The sequence below is a fragment of the Saccostrea echinata genome, unplaced genomic scaffold (assembly GCF_033153115.1).
Source record: "Saccostrea echinata isolate AGI-Se365-2 ecotype Australia unplaced genomic scaffold, CSIRO_AGI_Sech_v1 ptg000022l, whole genome shotgun sequence".
Lineage (NCBI taxonomy): Eukaryota > Metazoa > Mollusca > Bivalvia > Ostreida > Ostreidae > Saccostrea > Saccostrea echinata.
Window position 1 is genome coordinate 18,808,599 of NW_026889771.1, and position 21,482 is coordinate 18,830,080.

The window sequence follows — 21,482 nt, forward strand, 5'->3', positions numbered from 1 at the left end:
GTCACTGTTCAACATAACCCAGTCACTGAACAACATAACCCAGTCACTGTTTAACATAACCCAGTCACTGTTCAACATAACCCAGTCACTGAGGAACATAACCCAGTCACTGTTTAATATAACCCAGTCACTGAACAACATAACCCAGTCACTGTTTAACATAAGCCAGTCACTGTTTAACATAACCCAGTCACTGTTCAACATAACCCAGTCACAGAACAACATAACCCAGTTTCTCAACAGCATAACCCAGTCACTCAAAACATAACCCAGTCACTGTTTAACATAACCCAGTCACTGAGGAACATAACCCAGTCACTGAACAACATAACCCAGTCACTGAACAACATAACCCAAGCATTCAATATGAATTAATGTGCGTAATTTGGTCTCCATATATAAGGCATATATACAAAAGTGGTAATTAGGAAAATAATTTATTTGACACAATCATTATTTGGAACATAAACTAATGTTAAGCCTTTTCTAGAGCTCTGCTCCCAATTTTTATACAAATTGGGTTTAGTCACTGAGGAACTTAAAGATAAAAATAACGTAGATCAATTAATCCTAGGGGAAAAAAATGGCCACACAATATTAAGACCATACAAATGTATTACATGGTACTATTAAAGAAATAATGCATGGCTGCACAAGTGTTCCTTTTAAATTACACCCAAATCCAATGGTATGAATTCTGCATGTGAAATTCATTTCACTTGTCAGAAAAACAAAACATTAATAGATGTTTTCAAAGTCAAATTACATCAAATTTTATCAAATTCTTCCTACATTTAAACTAATGTTTCTAGTAGGAATTAATGATAAAATAGTCTGGGTCTGGTGTGGATTTGATTTGAATGAAATCACAATTATTAGAGTTTATGAGTTCATCTAGAGTAACCAAGTACAATTGATCAGCCCTGACAGAGTCCATTTTTACATTATAACAATATTTCATCAGATGGTGATATATTATAACTGTAAAGAATCTGCAAACAAATATTGTTCAACATGTCATACAGCAATTGATGTAGAACATCTTTTGCAATGCTATCACAATCGAAATATTCCAATATAACAAATTTGCAAACTCAATCAATCGAAACATAAATTTGTTATTTCAATGGATAGAAAAGTTTTTCAGCTTCTCTATATGTTATGTTCTTGACAACAGAAGTGATAATGATTCTTGCTTCTACAAGCAATACATCCTTAAAGTATCTAACTCCTTCATTCAATCTCTGTCCTGTCCTAAAAGAGAATGAAAATAATTAAGGATAAAGTGTTCTATGGAGATCAATCAAATCGAGAAAAAATCAGATGTGAATTATGATTAAATTATGGATATGAAGAGACATATGGTTTACTTTAAACGTTAACAATTTAGTTACAAAAATAACTCCTGACTGACATTACACAATATGCCTCTCCATTTTCTTCAACAAGGATGAATAAAAAAATATCATACTCATCTTCCAGTGTTGCCATAAGCTTTCCATTATTGCAGTTTTTCAAACTAAGGTAATATCCTGGAGGACTGAAGAGACCACTAAAATCGACAAATTTTTTTTATTAAAAAAGTACAATGAAGAATGCTGAACATGACTTAGTTGTCTTTAATTTGTTGAAAAGGGGGAGTGGAATTAACTTGGTGCAAAATGTGTGCTTCTTTTATTTGATATTTACAAGCAAAACAAAATTTTCACAACTTTTGGTATCTGCCCTATATAATCTTTATAAGAGGAATATTATGTGTGAATGAAATTTTCCCCTACAAACAGTCTCGCTAATATGCAAAAATAAAGTTATCACCAAAAAAAAATTATTTACAGTACATACAATATTCTTTAATGGGTACATTATGTCTACCTCTTGAAATCAATCCTTAGTAAGCAGATGTACTGATGATGTATGTCTAGAAATTTATTTATAAATCTTAGTCGGACTTATATGAAGTCTTGATGACAATTTACATCACTCCAAGAGTTAAATATTCACAAAGCTCTAAAGGTGACAGGTTAAGATTCATCTTCCGTGGTAAGTTTATATTGCTATATAATATAGAATAGCAATTTAAATTGAGGTATAAACTTACATGATTGTTTTTGGTTTAAACAAGCCAAATTCTTCTAAAACAAGAGCACTCATTTCAGCCCATCTCTATTGGAAGGGAAAAAAATAGGCAAATAAACTTGTTTCCTTCTCTAACACACACACACACATACACACCCACATGCATATATAATACATACAGTCAAACCTCATTATCTCCAACTCGATGGAACCGAGAATAAACTTCGAGATATCTGAGGGTTCGAGATATTGGGGGTAAAATACTTAAAATATTAAGTGCTTGGGACTTCCAAATCACTTCGACATATCCATAAGATTCGAGATATCTGTGTTTGAGATACCGAAGTTCAACTGTATATATATATATATATATATATATATATATATATATATATATATATATATATATATATCATGAGTAGAGAAAGACTCTGTTCAATAAAAAAGAAAAACAATCATGTTATAAATCAGTATCCATAACAACACCTGCACATGAGCAAGATTATGCAGGACTAGCCTTGTAAAATACATTGTATGCTTATACATTAAAATCTACAGAGAGTACATATGGATGTTACCTCTTTATGAAAAAGTTTATTTCTTTCTTCCATTCCTTTCACAGAGTTATTCATCACACTATGGTCGGTCAAGTCATTCCTGTCAATCCATCGCAGATGTCTCCAGTGTGGTTCATAACACCTGTAAAAGGAATATTATAACACTCGATCAAGTTAATTTAATTTTAACCACTTGTTACAGTACATCTTGTAAACCAAAGTGCATGAAACAGTGTTAAACTATGAAAGACATACCATAAAATCTCTTTAATTTCCAATGAATGGAATCTCATTTTATTGCCCATAAATTTAATGAAGACAATTTAAAAGTAAATAGGCTGCTTTCAATGTTTATTATTTACCTCTTATCACCCTCTTCTAATTCCAATATTTCTTTCAGCTTTGTTTTGATGTCTTTTGCAAACTGTTAAAATTTTTAAATAATTATAGGAAATTTTCTCCTGAAAATCTCTCTGCCATAAACAGGTAGTGTTATAGAACTATTACTAATCACTTAGAGCAGCCTTACTATCCCCTTTTTAACTTTTATCTTCATTGTTGAGCTTATATATATATATATATATATATATATATATATATATATATATCATGCTGTTTATATATCTAAACATCAATTCTTAATAAATTTCTCTAACTTGACCTGAAGATTGAGTCAGTTTCAGAAAGTGTTGATATGGATTCAGAAAACTGATCAGAAAGTCAGATCACACCATATGATTGTGTGAAATAAACAGTAAAATTGAGTGATAAATAAGACAGAATTAAATTCTGAACCCAGGGCTGTTAGATAACCATGCATGCAACAGATACTAAAAATTACCAGAGTTGCTATATTGTAGCCTTGTATGTTTCCTGTTCCCTTGTTTATGGGAAGATCCATCCTTGGCCATTCGCACAAAATGTTAACCAGTTTCATGGACTGTTCAGTCTATAAACAAAAAATGTTAATTTTTCATGAACAATATAGACAAACCTTATTGTTATACTTTTATGTTAAGTCAAATTTGATTGTTTTAAAAACATTTGTTAAAAAGTACTGCTACCCTACCGCATGTGTAAAGTACGCCCTCCACGTAACATTACATAGCAATTGATAGACATTGCATGACGACGGGTAACAGTGCAAAATTGGGCAGAATGTATGCCCATACAGTTTACCGTGGGTTCTTTTTTTAAAATGCTTTATTCTAAATAGATTTGGTATAACAAAGGAAAATATTTACATTTTTAAGGTTATCCCTTGAAATCCATTACTGCCTGGTGTCCATCATGTTATCTTTAAACTATTTACATTATAAAAAATTAGAGGCCCATGGGCCACAACACTCACCTGAGTAACTTTGGCCCTGCTGTTCTTCACCAGACTTTCCCCAATGTTATACCTATTGTGGCTCACCCTACCCCCCAGGAGTATGATTTTAACAATTTGTAATCTTCACTACTCCAGGATGCTTCCACATAAATTTCAGCATATCTGGCTTAGTGGTTCTTGAAAAGGAGATCTCCAAGGATTTTTTCATATATATTTCAATGTAAAAATTAGATTCCTATTGTGGCTCCACTCTATCCTAGGGGGTTCATGATTTTAACAATTTAGAATCTACACTACTCCAGCATGTTTCCACATGAGTTTAAGCTTTTCTGGCCCAGTGGTTCTTAAGAAGATTTTTTAATGACCCCACCCTATTTTTGCCTTTTCTTGATTATCTCCCCTTGTAAGGGGGTTTGCCCCTTATTTTAACATTTAATTTCCCCTTCACCAAAGGATGCTTTGTACCAGCTTTGGTTAAAATTGGCCCAGTGGTTCTTGAGAAGAAGATGAAAATGTGAAAAATCAACAGACGGACAACGGGTGATCAGAAGAGCTCACTTGAGCTCAGGTGAGCTAATAATACGTTTTTAGGGTAACATGTGAAATTGTTATCCCTTGAAAACCATTGATGACCTCAGCTTTGCATCAGTCAGCAATGGTTTTCACAGGATATCAATTTAATGTGTTACCCTAAAACATCATGTTTTATTTTTATAATGTAAATAGTTTAAAGATAGTATGATGGACACCAGAAGAATTTGTTTCATCAGAAATGCTCATTGGAATATTTAATGGGTCAGGTGACATTGAAAGTAACCAGAAAGACATTGGAATGCATTTATATACTAAAGGTGTGAATTGCATGTATATTAATTATTATTATTATACTCACTTCAGCTTTTACACTCTTGTGCAACCAGGCATTGCATTCTGATATCTGTTCTGAAGCCTTCTGTTTAGTGGAAAAAATATGATGAATTAATGACTAGTACATTTAATAAGAATTTTCATTTGTATCATCTATATCGCTATGACCAAAATACAATTAAGGGTTGTCCAGTAAAATTATAAAATGACTAGATGTAAAAAAAAAAAAAAAAAAAAAAAAAAAAAAAAAACAGCGCTGCGCTCTTAAATTTACACTACACTCGTTAACACAATAATTTCCTAAATGTACATATACAACTGTAGCAATTTTTATATAGATATATGTGTAAATATGGCATTATATGTCATATATATGGTATCACCTTACAGAACATGGATCATATCGTCAAAATGTCTTAACAATCTCAAGTTTCATTAATTTTGATAATCTGCTAAAAAAAAAAAGTGGATCTGCTTGCATCGATACACTGGATTTTCATTTATTAGATATGCAAGGGATTAATCTCTCTTGAAGTTTTGCATTAGCCTGTTATCGAGGTACTTACAAAATTTAACTAAAGAAGCAATCTGAAAAACCGGCCGTTTTCTGATAGTATGTGTTGACAGCATCTTTCATTACTGCCTGAGTTACTACAACTTTTTACTCGTATATGTTTTGGTCTGTGACTATAAGTCCAAAGTTCTGCTTAAAAAGTTCATAGGCCATTTTTATATCAAAGATCAAATATTCTTTTTTTCCCTCTGCTTATATTGTTAAAAGGTCTGAAGAAAACACTTTTGGCAGTTTTCTATTTGTCAGCTTTTGATGAAAAAAAAATATTTGGATGAAAGATATTATAATGGGTAAACCTCATTTCCCTCCTAAAACACAGATTTGTTTATCAATTAAAAAAAATTATCAAACCTAGCTCTACATAATCAAAGGGAATTGCTTTCTCTTATAACTGTGTATACTTACTGTAAGAACTGTAGAACTCTCTCCCAAATGCCTCACCTTTGAACAAGGCATATATCTAAAATAAAGAAAAACATATTTACCTACAAAAATGAAATGACAAAATAAAACTGTATGTACACATGCTTCTAATAATTCTGTGTATATGCAAGTTAACATTTAACCAGTGTCTAATAATAAATTAAGCTAATTGAGTGAAATCAACCAAAAACACACACACACATACACTACACACAAACAACATATTACCGATCATTAATATAAATCATACACATAAGGTTTACATAAAATGGTTTATGAAAATAAAAAGTAAATACATTGTATATAATCACAACAAATATATTTAATGAGCATACTGAATTTTGTGCCTGGTGCTGAATTCAATAAATTCCAAAAAGGGTGCTTTTTATAAGTTACATGCTTGTATGTTTACTAAATATCATTGTTAGTACTGATAACATGCAATAATATTTAGTATGAAACTTTCATGTACATGTAATGATTGAACTTGGAACATCTCAAAGATTCCCATTTATAAACATAAAAGGATGAGGGAATCTTTGCAATGGTTGTTTGCTACAACTACTCTGTAACTCAAACTGCTGAACTTATTGCAATTGCTTATAAAGAAGTCTATTAACTAAGAACTTTTCTATTTCAATGCACATGCTGCAACTTTTGTGTACCTTCCTCTAATATCTGAGTACAAGAAAGATGTTCTCTTTCTTTTCTGAAAAGTAATTGATCAAAGATGAACTTTTTGTGTACTGGTCTTCATTATTACCTGACCATTTTATAACTGTCAATAAAACCGTTATTTAATTTAAGAATATTGGCTTTGTGGGACAACTGTAATTGTTCATTAATTAATGACAAAGACGAACATGCACACTTAGGTATTCATATGTAAGTTCTACAGGAATAAATTAGTTTAACATCACATTGACAACAGAAAATAGCTGTTAAACAAAAAAGTGATTTTACCCAAAATTGTTAAAATATTTTTACCTTTTTGGGGTCTTTCCTCAAATTATATTCTACAGAGATCTGAAATCATTTAGCATGTCAAGTTAATAAAGATATTGTGAATTTGAGTACAGAAATATATGTGTGACATATAAAGAAAACATTTTCTCAAGAATATCTCTTTCAGATCCAATTTACCATTTCCAAGTAACTTACAATATGAAATAATAAAGCTGCATGACTGAAAATAATTTGAACAATTATAAAAATAGATTTTGTTGAACTTCATGTTATTGTAGCCCAACCCTATCCCCCGAGGTCATTAAATCTACGTGCACAACATAATAATGAAGCTTTCACTGAAGATTCCTTTTTTCTAGCCCTCAGTGGTTCTCAAGAATTTTTTTTAAAGATGTCAATAAATTTTCAATAATTCTTAATCATCTTCCATTGAAAGAGGGTGTGGCCCTTCATTTTGAACAAACTTTCTCTTTAACCAAGGATGCTTTGTGGAAAGTTTGGTTAACATTGGCCTAAGTGGTTATTGAGGAGAAGTCAAAAAACAACAAAATGTGATCAGGAAGCTCACTTATAGCTTTCAGCTCAGGTGAGCTAAAAACGTTTTTCTTTTACCTCCTTGGCCTCTTGGATATGATCACTGTCTATAGTTGAATGCAAGTAACATACACAGGTTCTATGGAAAAACTTTGGCTCAATACATTGCTCACAGTGAATCTTGGTTAAAAAAGAAAACACTGAAATTATTTTTTTTAGAAATTAAAATGTTTGAGTAATAATGATCCTACAATCATTTGATATTATACTGCTTAACAAATACATATCAACATTGGAGAAATTGTTAACTACCGGTACATGTAGCAAAATTTGTAAAATACAGGAAATGTAGCAGCAATTTAATTAACTTATTACAAGTAACTCAGAAATATTACCAATGGTCCCTTTGTAATTGATGCTTTTGTGAAACAATGCCTGCAGTAGCAATCCAAATCATCTGTTGATCAACAAGAAGGAAAATGAAGTAATGAAAAAAAATAATAAAAACGTACCTTTAGAATTTAATTAGAAAATGAATAATATGGTTATCATTTATGGATATATGTATGATATCTTATTCCTAAGCAATTACCACTGTTTTTTAATAGGAGTTGCCCAATGTTTTTTCTCGCTCGCATCATTTCACCCTTTTGGATATCAATATCCAAATCCTCGTCTTGAAGCAAACACTCTAGAAATTATAAATGAAGACAATTGTTTTCATTTCAAAAGAAATGTAAATAGAAGTAGAAACACTGCATGTTTTGCATTATTGGATTTGCACAATGGTTTAACTTCTGCTTTCACATGTAAAAAGTTGCCCCACAATCATACTGATACTTTCCAAATTAGTTATTTCTTAAAAATGATACACATTTCAAAGAAAGATTCCAAATTTAAGTTATTTCTTAGAGGAATAGGTTTAAGGGTCTGAAATAACAGCTCACTTTCCTTAACATCATATGAATTTCATCACAAGAGTATTTTAAATATATTTTTATTTGCAACAGTATTACATCTCTTGATGCATCATCTATGTGCAATTTTGGTCCATAAAGCATTTAGGGGTTTAATATTATAAATACTGGGAATTGACCAGTTCCAAAAACAGATTACTTCTTCCTGTATATAAAAAATATACAGTAAATGAGGCATCCAAAGAATGGTTGGTAGTGCAGTGTATTAGAATCCTTAGATGCATCATCCAAAAGAGTTTGGTCCGAGTTGGGATTATAACTTCTCTGGAATGGGCCTGGTTAATTAACTTATTATCCTGCCTGAGAAGCACCTTTCTTATCTTAGCTAAATACAAAGTATTATAGCTATTACCTTCAATACTATCACTCCACAGGATGTAGAATCTCTCTGACGTGGATGTTTTTTAGTATGGACAAACCACTCGGTGGTGGATTCCTCTATGCCCAAATTTTCTCTTCCAAATAAAAATTCTCTAAAATAATTAAAATAAGGACATAGTGGATAATACAAAATTACAATCTAAAATTTTACAGGTATAATTTAAAGACTTACTTCCACTTCTCTTCAATACGTCCAAGCCTGTGGTATGATTCTCCTAGTGGGTTGATGTAAAACAATTTATTCTTGGGTTCCACATACTGAAATTTTTTTTTTTTTGTAAAATGAATATAATACCACAATTATTGCATGATATACATCTTCTTTATAGATGGCTTAATCCCCTTACAAATTAATTTTAACATGAGCACAGCAAAGTGGAGCATCGATCCCTTTATTTTGCATCAGCAAAATTTTTTAGAATATTGCTTATTAAGGAATCACTCCAAAGCAAGAAAAACTCGTCTTTTTGTAATTTTTAAAGAAGAAAAAAAAAAAGAAACGAGAGGCCCATGGCCACATTGCTCACCTGAACACTTTGGCTAGGAGACAGCAGAAATCAGTTCAGTATTGAAAAGTTTAAATATAAAAGGGCGGGGGGGGGGGGGGGGGGGGGTAAACAAACTTGAATCTTCACTATCATAGAATGTTTCCAAATTTCTTCAATTTCTCAAGATTTTTCCTATACGTTTGATATTCTATTGTGGCCTTGCCATACCCCGGACATATGAGTTGAACACACTTGAACCTATACACTACATGAATATGTGAAGATGCTTCTGAATTAATATGACTAATCCTTGCTGTTATTGAGAAGAAAATTTTTATTGATATATCATTTATATCCCTTTGTAAAACTTTGATACCCTTTTGTGGCCCCCCTCTAATCCTGAGGGATTTGAACAAATTTGAATCCACAAGAAATGAGAATGCTTCCAAATAAATATGACCAATCATGGTTTTGCTGTTCTTAAGAAAAAGATTTTTAAAGATTTTCCTATGTATTCCAACATAAAACTTTGATTGCCCATTGTGACCCCAACCTATCCCTGGGGGTCATGATTTGAACAAAGTTGATTCTATACTACCTAAGGATGATTCCACATAAAAATTCATATTTTCTAACACATTGCTTCTTGAGAAGAAGATTTTTTGACAATGCCATTAATTTATCACCAAATCATAATTATCTCCCCTTGGAGAAAGGCTTGACCCTTCATTGAACAAACTTTAACCCAATTTACCCAAGGCTACTCTGCACCAAATTTGGTTGAAATTGGCCCAGTAGTTCTGGAGAAAATGAAATTGTGAAAAGGTAATGACAACAAAGCAGACAATGACAGACAACAGACAAATTTTTTTTATCAGAAAAGCTCACTTAAGCCTTCAATCAGGTGAGCTAAAAAGTATCAAATCATACTGAGTTATGCAAAGTTTGGTGATTAAGAACTATAGTATTTTTCAAATTTCATTTGCAATCAAGTTTGTACACAGATGAATCCAAAAACTAACAGATATACAAGAGTAGAATATTATTTTTAAAAGGTGTATCTCTTATGCAACTCGTGCCAAGGGATAAAAAGAGAAAAACAAAAACATGCTATCATTACAGTATGTATGACACAAATACAATTTTTTTTAAACCAATATGGTACTGTTTAAAATGTCATGATTATGTGTATGGTAAGCTCCTAATCATCAATTCTGACATAATACGGTACTAAATGCTTACAATGAGAGTCCAATGACAGGAACCTTCATTGAGTGCACCACAAATAATATCAAATTCATCCAACTTGGGCACCTATTATACCAAACAAATAAGTGCATGTTATCAATACAATATTTATAGATCATCACATAAATGTATAATCAACTAATTAAAACAGATAGATATATCAATGTCAGCCAAACCACGGTAGATGAAAAAACTCTAATTCCTTTAAAGCTAGATGTACTCAGTCTACTGTGAGAAGCTAACAAAATTATTCCTCTCTCCGCTTAAAAAAAAATGAACAGCTGCATCCAATGTTTCTCCATAAAAAAAGTCATAAAAAAGGACTGGACAAGAGTATTAAACTTTCACTGCCAGTGACCTTCAACCCATCCAATGAACTTTGGTCAAGGTCATGACACACCATAATTTATTATATAATTATGATCCACTATAGTAATTGCATGGAAAGATGGACAAAATATATTCCTGTATTTCACTCCCGGTGAGCTTTGCAGTGGGTATAATAATATAATCTGTTATGATTTATTTCAATATCTTAATTACTACAAATGCTTTATACACCAAAGAGAAACTCTAACAGTGATTACTTTCCATGATTAATATAACCAAATAATTCTGTTAAAGCAACATTTATTTAATAATCCGATAACTTAAATCTTTATCTTGCCTCTGTAAGATAGTCGTGCAACTCTTCATTCCCTTGAAATATTGCTGTCATTATAGTGCATTTGACATGATATACCCTCTTTTTCTACAATACACAGACATCAAGCATTAAAAAAGTGAGTCAATCATCTGCTGTCAAATATGTCATGTTCTACAGTAATTAAGGATGTGCATTTAATAAACACAAATGCTCTGAGAGGGGCCATTAATTTATGTGATAAACATAATGCACGAATTGAAAGGGTTTTATATTAACAGGGCTTCAACTCGTTTCTTAAACCCAGCAGAAACATCCCAAATAATGGCATTTTTTTTACCTTGGTTATAAAGAACTTGCTTATAGGGAAATGTCAGTAATAAAGAATTTATTACTTATCCCGCATCATTCTCCTTATCTGAATGTAATGAGTGTATGAATCTCTGTTATGATTAAGGAAGTAAATTCTTGATCCCATGCAGTGACTTCCTTATAATATCTAATTTGAATTAGTTTTAATGCATGTGTAGCTGCCTTTTTTATAACAATATTGAATGAATAATCACAAGAATTTCTCAATGTCAATCAAAGGGTTCCCTCTTAATAATTCAATTATTTCTTTGTTTCACACTGCATTCATTTTACATATTAAGGAACAAACATCTGAATTTACATAAAACTGCATGGGCACCATGACATAAATATACCAGTATAAACAAGGTCTTATGATTAAAGAGAGCAATGATTAAATCATATCCATATAAATATATCATATTTGTGCTACGTTAAAGAGCTGGATTGCACAACATGTTGGGTTGAGGATAAAATTTATAACTTCTTTGGTTTTAAAGCAATAAAAGCATTAGGTAAAAGTTTTTGAACAGGACAAAATGACAGATACTCAGATATCTATGACAAAAACAATATGCCCCCAATCTCAATCTTGGAATATAAAAAGATATACATAAACAAGATACCTCATGAGAAGAAGACAGCAGATACATGTATGCATCAATGACCTGGAAAAAAAATAATGAAAATTTAATGTCTTATTATTTTAATTAGCAAAAGGTACTATGAGTAAGCTCACAATAATACCATCCCCCCTTTTCCGCTGCAGTTTTTTTTTATTGTGCCTATTTGCAATTGTGTAACAGTGACCTTGAACTTGACAAAATAACCTTGGTCAAAAAAAATACATTTTAATCTTTGAGTGAAATATGGACATCCAATGTTTTTTTCCCTTAGAAAAAAAGAGAAGTCTGTGAGAAAATGCTCAATAATAATAACAAGAAATTTTGGAAATTAACCATTGTTGTTGAAAATTTCATTAAAAAAACCTCCCTAACTACCTACCCATTTCTGTTAATTCCTGAGTAGGGATAGGGCAAGAAAGAAAGAAAAGCATTTGGTTACAAGCCATGAAAAATTCATACCTCATCTGGAAGCATTGTTTTCAAACAATGAAAAGATCTGTCACTCAGTTTGTAGTGACCTATTTTACTACACAGGTGTCCAACTGCCTTTTTTGTCCACAAGCTTTCAACTGTTGGAAGCAAACTATATAAGTATAAGAGCAAGTATCCAAAAACTTATGTCTCAAATTTCTTAGAACTACATTAACATCCCATCAAAGTGGGTCAAGGCCAAATTAAAAATCTCGATTTATTGAGTTTGGAAAGATGGCAATGTTCATAGGGAATATTATTTCAACTACCTGTCTCATGTGGAAGAAGCTAAAAAAATACTTTCAAAAATTGCTTTGAAGCATCCATATTTCATTTGAAGCAAACAAATGTATCTAACATGCTATATTCAGAAGGAACATTTAACATAGAAAAGAAAGGATTTCCTTTAATAACACACCTGCGTTTTCACTCTTAAAGTTCTGCACACATTTATGTTCTCCAGCTTTCAGACTGTCGTCAGAAATCTCCAAATTCTTTTCTGGCTGCTATTGAATTAATATTAGAAAATAAAAGTACAACCTTTAATTACAAGACATTAAATACTTGTTTTTAATGAGTTAAAAAATGCCGAATACATACTGGATTTTCAATTAAGCACATCCTGCAAATCAGAGATTTTCTGGGCATATTCTCATATCCAATGCAGGCGTCAGTCCTGTGGAATGTTCTTGCACACTTTTCACATGCAATCTAAAAAAAAAAATATTCAAGCACAAGCTCATGAGTATGAGTGGCATTACATAACAAATAAAATATTTCATTTCACCACACATATATACACACCCAATTTTCCTGATTTGTACTAAATCCACAAGAAGGACAGGAATCTGTTTGATAACCTTGAAAAAAAAATGTTCAAGACTATAGTTCTTTCATTAAGGAAGAAAAGGTAACAATTTAATTGTACATGATCATAATATTACATACTTATACATATCAAGTTAAAAAAAAGCCCAAACAACTTGTCATTGCAAGTTTTCTTTGCTGCATGTTTTCAAAAACCCATTATATTACCTAATTATTTCTTTCAGTTTGGTGTCTATACTGACTATATGTCAATATTCTTTTACTGGTACATAATAAATAGATAACTATTATATGATTTATGATATAATGGAATTTTTATCTCATTATTGATGGATATGTCCATATACTCTTTCTTACATGTATTAATCAGTAATTTTCTTTGAAAAATAGCTAATTTAAACTTTGTGTCACTTGAAAATTTCTAATTGTATGGTAGGTGTCCTATTCTTACCACTGAACATCATCAGAGCTGATGCAATTTTTTCCCGTGCACAATGTAGTTCGGATTTTGTTATAATAATGTTCATGATTGGTTCCTCACTGAAATATCTTTCAGCAAACTGAAAAGGATCAATTATTTCATAGTATATATACTTGTGAAGTTAAATTATAAGCCGAGTAAGTTATTGACAACTAGGAAAGGTTCATTTTCAAAATAAATTAAACAAATTAAGATTAAAACTATTAATTTATCATTGACGAATCAATATAAAAACATTATCTTCATGCATTCAGTTATAGTCAGAACATTAAAACACACCATCAGGCAGTAAACTCCACAGTTGTAGCTGTCTTCCTGTTTGGAATGATCCACTGTGTGTACAATCCAGTCTTTGATTTCCAACTGATTGTACACCAATATCCTCTCATTTACGTAGAAACTGAAGAATATTTTTTTTTTTTATTTTTAATATCAAATTGTGCAAATCAAAGAAGACCTCAAAATTCAGTTGGGACAGCAATGAAAAATTCTTGGTCATAAAAGAATGATTAACTCCACATGCAGTCCTTAATTTGAATCTCTGTTAAATGTAACAATCACATGTATACCATCATGCTTATAATTCCATTTTGAAGTCTCAGCACCATATTTCATGCAGAATCAAAGCCATGCATGCATGCATACAAAGTTGTCAAAGTAATGGATATATGTATATGTTATGCTTTGATTGACCTGTTTGATAAAATAGAAAAAAATACATTGTTAAACTGATCAGAATTATAAATGAACATGTATTTATATACCCCATTTTTTACAAAACATTTTACTTTACAAACTTATTGGGTGGGGATTCATATTATGTGCCTATACTGGCCTTTGAATGTTCAAACCATGCATACACATATAGTATGTAATGTCTGAGTCACATGTACTTTCCAAGATAAAATACAATAAGTTCATGTACATACATGCATGTATGCATATAATCAATATAAAAAGATGAATATCCAAATACAGTACATGTCTATTACTAACACCAAACAATCAATAAAGGAATCATGCTCATTCTGACACCTTACCACCAGTTTCTTTTAATTTCTTCAATCTGTATTCTACTCTCCAACACTGGGTTGAAATAATTGATAATACCTTCTCCGGGATTTATTATCTAATAAAATATATCTAAAACTTTAAAGTATGTTTGTTTTGGAATGCTATATCTCAATTACTGTTTTTTTCTCAATTAAACTATTGTTTTAAAAATGTTTTAGAAAAATGAGAAAAAAAAGGTACCACAAGTGTCCAATGTTGGTTTTGACAAACAGCTCCAATTATTGCAGAATATCCATAGAGTTTCAACTGTTAAGTGCAGGAGTTCAATACTTTAAATACATCGTAATTTCAAACAATTTACAGATCAAATGTACATATTGCATGGTTTTACAAATTGAAGTTCTTATTAATCACTACCTTCCTACGGCAATTTTTCACTGAGAAGGTTCCGCTCATTATTTGGGTCATCGTCTGTGAGGAATACATGGTAATTTTGTTTCCTTTCTCAATTTCTTTTTGAACAATCAAAGACAAATAAGCATCAATAACCTGCAATGAGATTTGTTGGTTAATATTCTCTTATTTATATAAATTTGAAAGAAAATTGTGTAAGAATTCATATTACTCAGATCACAGAAAATCATAACTATATGCAAGAGAGAAATACTCACCTGATCTGTCAACCAGTTTATGCCGTGAAGAGACCTTAAATCATGGTCTGTAACAAAAAAAATTGACACTTTTCCAAAGATGTAACCGATACCATTTTCCACGTTCCAAACTTTCTTCAACTCCTTCAAAGCTGCAATTATCAAAAAATTCATAATATGTAACTCATTACCATTGCACTTTAATATGCTCATTGCAAAACTGTTATCAAAATGTATTTACCTTGATTCTTGTCCATTGTAGACATCTTTCCCCTTTTGCTCTCTTCCTGCATGTAACCAGGAAATTGAACATTCTTTTTTTCTTTTTGGTTAGACTCATTCAATGTTTTCTTCAAGATTCCTTTCACAGCTAGAATGAGTACAATGCAACTGATAATTCTTGGAATAATATTTTTATTATATACTTGACCAATGAAAGATTATAAACAATGTCTGTCATGAATGGTAAATTCTGGCTAAAATCAGAATGAATTTTTTTCCAACTTAAAATGTCTGATTTAAATGTACCTGGAACATGTATGTTTTCATCATCATCTTCAATAGTAATAACTTCCTCACTGCATCACTTTCTTCTATATAATTCAGAAGAATGAAACTAAATATAATTACATACATTTACAGAAAATGTAAACAAAAGCTTGGCTAGTACTTACAGTACATCGAAACCATCGTTGTTCATTGATGCCAAGTTTTACTGCTTGTGGATAATTTGAGCTTATTCACAATTTAAATAAATTATGTTAATTATTAATATTGGTTCAGTAAATCTTCAGTAAATCTTCTGTACATAACAGCTACCCATGTGCAAAATTACATACAAACAAGTAAAATGTAATGTATATAGACCCCCCCCCCCAAAAAAAAAAAATAAATTGATTTCTCATTATTGATATTTTAACCTACCATTACTTTCTGTTAGGAGGTCATCTACACCCTTTGAAGAATGATGATACCTCATTTTTTCAGCTGAGATACCATGTCTTCCAACCCCTTTTTTCTTCTTCTTTGACAGAGACAACCGCCTTATGTTTGATGGCTTTGTTGCAATGTGGGTCATCTTTTTCTCTGTGTTATCCAAAATAAAGTCTGCTGAGTCAGTTTTCTGAGACAAATTTCTTTTCAGCATTTCTACCTTTTGATGCAAATTTTGACAAACTACTCGCAAAATTTCATTATCCTTGCAGTTGTATGCATAATCTTTGATAATCTGACAGAAGCTATTTATGCTGCACTGTTGTTTTGAGAGTTTGGATTTACTTGGCAAGTTAATTTCATGAATTTGGGACTGTTCTTTGGTGGTAGTTTCTTTTTTAGTTTGGTCGTCTAACCCACTGATTCCCTCCTCGTTTTCCTGAACTGGGAAGGAGTTTTACTCCAAAAGAACATCTTTATCAAGAGTAAGGAAGGGATTGTTCCTGTACTCTGCAGGTAGTTGTTCCCAATGCCAGCCATTCACATGTCTAAATATTGTGCAGAGATGCTTGCATACCATATGATGTCTTGCCCAGTCTTCACAGTCACATGATGGTACAGGGAACTCTGTTGAGAAGAAGTTCACGCTATAAACCTGTGAACTTCCAGCTGTTTGACTTTTAACAAGAAAATGGCCATCTCCTATCTGATCAATATCATCTGCTGGTATATTGACAGATTCCTCCCATCTTTTGACACAGTGTTTGACCACATTTTTTGGCCTGTTTCTCAAAAAATCTGGTACACTTGCACTGTACATCTTTGCCTCTTCTGCTGCTGTCAAATTTTGTCTCACATACCTCAAATGAAATTCTAAATTGTTAATGCTCTTAAGTACATGTTAATTAGTTTAACAGTTATTTTAATAAGCATCATAGCTTCATTCAGATATTGATATTCAAAGCTTAATGTACATACAGATTGTTTGCACCAATTTAATTTTTGTTTACATAGTTTGCATTTCAAACAATAAAATATATTTTTCAATAAGTTTCCTTAGTATTGGTGACTCTCACTATATTTCCCATCTAAAATATGACCTACCTTTGGTAAGTATCAGGAAAAAAATCATTCCACAGCACAGTAAGAAGGTGGCAGAGGGATTTTGCTTTTTTGGTGTCCAGATACTCATATTTTAAAGACTTATTCTGTCTTTCTACACCATTGTTGGTATTTACGGATGTATAAAACCTTTTCTGACGAAATGCTTGAACCCATCTCTAAAAATGAAAAATTTAACTATGCTGCATGAATTATTTAGAGTAAAAAGCACACAAACAAAAAATATTCTCGTGTAATTGAAGACAAATAAGTAGGTTTATAATGTCTATAACCTTGTGTTTGTTCAGCCATCTGCCTTCAAACCATCTTCTGAGTCTGATGTTGTCCTCCCAAAACTTACTCTCCTGTACAAAATTTATCAAAATAATTCTGCTCTTTTGTCAATGGTCTATGTCGGTGAATGAAAGTTCATTTTAATCTGAAAATCTCTAGTATCATAGGAGTGGGTTTAAACATTGCTAGTATTATTCTTGGTACCATATTCAGGTTTGTCTGTATACAACAATTGTTTATTGGTATACATGTACACAAAGGAAATATATAGAGATACCAAATTTACATAATTATATATAATTATTGAATTTCTTTCTTTAATTATTTAATCACTTTCTGTCTTTTAATAAAGTTACCTGTAATTTGGACTTTGCTACTTCAAATTCTTCATTTGTTTTTGACTTTGCAATGGATCGCAGCAAACTTCAAATTTCGTCTTTATCCTTTCCAATATCATTATGGGAAGCTTTCAGCCAACGTTCCCATGCTTGCTCACGATGGAAATCACACAAGTATACGAATGCTTCTAAAATATCAGATTTAAATTATTCACTTCTTCAGAACATACTTGACAACGTTTTTTTTTCATAACAAAATGTTTTAAATTTTTTTTTAAATGGATGTGTGTGTTTGCATTATTGAATATATACACATCATATTAAAACTTCAATCATATGTATGATTTTATCTTAGAGAAAATAAAATATATCTATCATTAATCACATAGGAAATTGAATTCACATTGGTTAAAATGGTAATGATTTGAATAAACAAACCTGGAAACACAGATTCAATTGAATTTATTTCCTCTTCAGCATAATCGCACATGAAATATGCTGGCTCCCAATCTGGATTCCAGGCTTTGATGATAGATAGTGCTTCCTGGATTGAAAAACTGTCCTCTGTTTCCAGGATAAATGTTGCAACAGTCATGTAATTAACATTTGTTGGAACACAGAGGAAGTACAATGGCAGGGAATATTTGGTGGTACGATAGGTAGCATCCAGTAGGCAAATCTCATTGCCGTACCTCTTTAAAAGCTGTCTCTGCCATGGAGTTTGATGTACATATAAAAACTTATGGACAGCCATGTTTTGTCGATCATTCCTTATCATGAAGTCCTCATCAAGAAACACATTCTCATCAGGAACATCAGTATCATGATCTGGACATATATATATAATACATATATTAACATCTTTACATTGTATAGATCATCATTTCAAATTATAAATAATTATTTCCATTGCATTTCCTTCAAGAATTTGTCTAATACATTTGTCATTCCAAAATTTTCATCGGTAAATTTACCTGGTTCCTGGTCCTTTTTTATTCTGATGTAGAACCTTTCACCTTTATGCAATGATCGTTGCTCTTCCACCATTTCAACTACCAATTTCTGATAGAATTGAATAAATGGAAAATCTGTATTAATGCAATACATAAAGTTTCTTTAATTTACTCAAAAAAATCAGAAGTAAAATCTTTAAATAAAAATGAATTTGCTCATTAAGGTTTTGATAATTCATTCACAGATTACCTACCACCTCATTATTCAATGCCATATATTAATAGGCAACCATTCAAAAATTTTGGCCAAGGTTAAAGTTTTTCAAAAGTAGGTCAAAATTCCAAGGTAAAAATCATCAGATAAAAAATATTGGTATCAGAAAAAAATGTTTCGCTGCAAGGAAAAGATAAATGCTATATGAAAGATCTAGCACCAATAATTCATATGTTATGGTCAAGGTTAAAGTTTTTCACAAGTAGACTAAAATTCCAAGGTCAAGGTGAGAATGTAAAAAAATTTGGTACCAAAAGAAAGGTCTGGTCACATGGAATACATATGTAAAATATGAAAGTCCTAGGACCGGATCAACTGTGCGAAAGTTATGAACATGATTAAAGATGGGTAAATATTTTTCAGAAAGCATGTCGAATCCCAAGATGTCTAATTTGTTTGAACCCCAAGAAAGGACTTGTTCCAAGAAATACACATGTGAAATATGAAAGCCCTAGCAATTATTGTTGAAAAGTTATTGGCAAGGATAAAATTTAAAATAACCAGAAGTCTCTGATGAGACTGTAGCTCTACTGGTCTGTACATATAACAAAGTAGCACTTGGATTTGCAACATGCATTAATAAATAGAATTATGTATCTTAATGTAGTCTACTTCTGTGCCAAGTTATATTGAAATCAAACGAAAACTGTAGGAGTAGCATTTTGAAAGTATTTCACAGAAATTTCTATTTTTATTAACCACATCAAAAACTGAAATGCATATTATGTATCGTAGTGTATTCTAATTGTTTGCCAAATTAGATTGAAATCAGACTAAAACTGTAGGAGGAGTAACATTTTAAAGGGATTTCACAGAAATTTCTTTTTTTAGCAACAATGGCAACACTGTTCATCGAAATCAAAAACCGATGCATTAAATTATGTATCTCAGTATAGTCTTCTTGTATGCCAAATTATATTAAAAGCAGACTAAAACTGTAGGAGGAGTAGTGTTTTAAATGAATGTCACAGAAATTTCTATTTTTAGTAACCATGGCAACATCGTTCATCGAAATCAAAAACTCAAACTATGTATCTTAGTGTAGTGTAGTTGTGTGCCAAGTTATATTGAAATCAGACCAAAACTGTAGGAGGAGTATCATTTTGAAAAATTGTTTACGGACAGGCAGACAGACGGACGGACGACGGACACCTTACTATCGCATAAGCTCTTCTGGTCCCTGACCAGTAGAGCTAAAAATATGCCCCATAATCTTTAATTCCATAAAAAGTAGTTTAATTGTAAGGCATCAGTTAAGGTCTTGACATAAGACAGTGTAGTATAAATAATAGTAATACCATTAATAATTGTCTTTATTTACCTCTCCTTTCAGATGGTTTCTATGATCTTTTACATCAGGAAACTGTACATAAAAACGATGTTCAATTTTCTCTACTTGTGAATTTTTCAGGTCTTCTTTAAGATTCTTAACCAGTTTCCTTTGATGATAAGGTGTGTTTTCTTTACTTGAAAGCTTTAAATTATATAAAAGTAAATTGTGTCTTGTATTCATTTAAAATATTATACAGCAAAACTTACATCAACACATAAACACTGAACATATTTACACATTACATTTATTGATACAATTTTTAGTGAGTCTATAATACAAATTAATACATACCAAATAGCTTGAAAACTTCACAAAATGACGAATTTTTATTCGAACAGGACAAGCTTTCTTTTTGCTGTTCTGCACCAATCTACGCTTTCTTCTATATGCGTGGTCAGACTACAAAAAAAAAAGAGCTAAGCTGAGATAAAGGTTCAGTGACTGGGTTATGTTAAACAGGGACTGGGTTATGATCCTCATTGACTGGGTTATGTTAAACAGTGACTGGGTTATGTTAAACAGTGACTGGGTTATGTTAAACAGTGACTGGGTTATGTTGTTCAGTGACTGGGTTATGTTGTTCAGTGACTGGGTTATGCTCCTCAGTGACTGGGTTATGTTAAACAGTGACTGGGTTATGTTCCTCAGTGACTGGGTTATGTTAAACTGTGACTGGGTTATGTTAAACAGTGACTGGGTTATGTTGTTCAGTGACTGGGTTATGTTGAACAGTGACTAGGTTATGTTGAACAGTGACTGGGTTATGTT

General features: G+C 31.6%; 1 protein-coding gene across 1 annotated transcript; it reads right to left on the bottom strand.

Moving 5' to 3' along the window:
- Nucleotides 1–1,070: 1,070 nt before the first annotated feature.
- On the bottom strand, nt 1,071–21,082 carry LOC133191007 (uncharacterized). The gene is given in 35 exon segments (XM_061326672.1): nt 1,071–1,254; nt 1,472–1,552; nt 2,099–2,163; nt 2,655–2,775; nt 2,996–3,057; nt 3,475–3,582; nt 4,859–4,918; nt 5,813–5,867; nt 6,818–6,833; nt 6,974–7,008; nt 7,389–7,510; nt 7,726–7,787; nt 7,923–8,021; nt 8,641–8,780; nt 8,861–8,946; nt 10,419–10,490; nt 11,092–11,175; nt 12,045–12,086; nt 12,504–12,613; nt 12,934–13,021; nt 13,116–13,226; nt 14,104–14,187; nt 15,256–15,387; nt 15,510–15,640; nt 15,730–15,858; nt 16,413–16,641; nt 16,894–17,281; nt 17,526–17,701; nt 17,816–17,887; nt 18,173–18,239; nt 18,282–18,342; nt 18,593–18,982; nt 19,129–19,216; nt 20,703–20,855; nt 21,006–21,082. Coding segments are annotated over 33 exon segments (3,687 nt in total). The 5' UTR covers nt 19,202–19,216; nt 20,703–20,855; nt 21,006–21,082; the 3' UTR covers nt 1,071–1,118.
- Between the last annotated feature and the right edge of the window lie 400 nt (nt 21,083–21,482).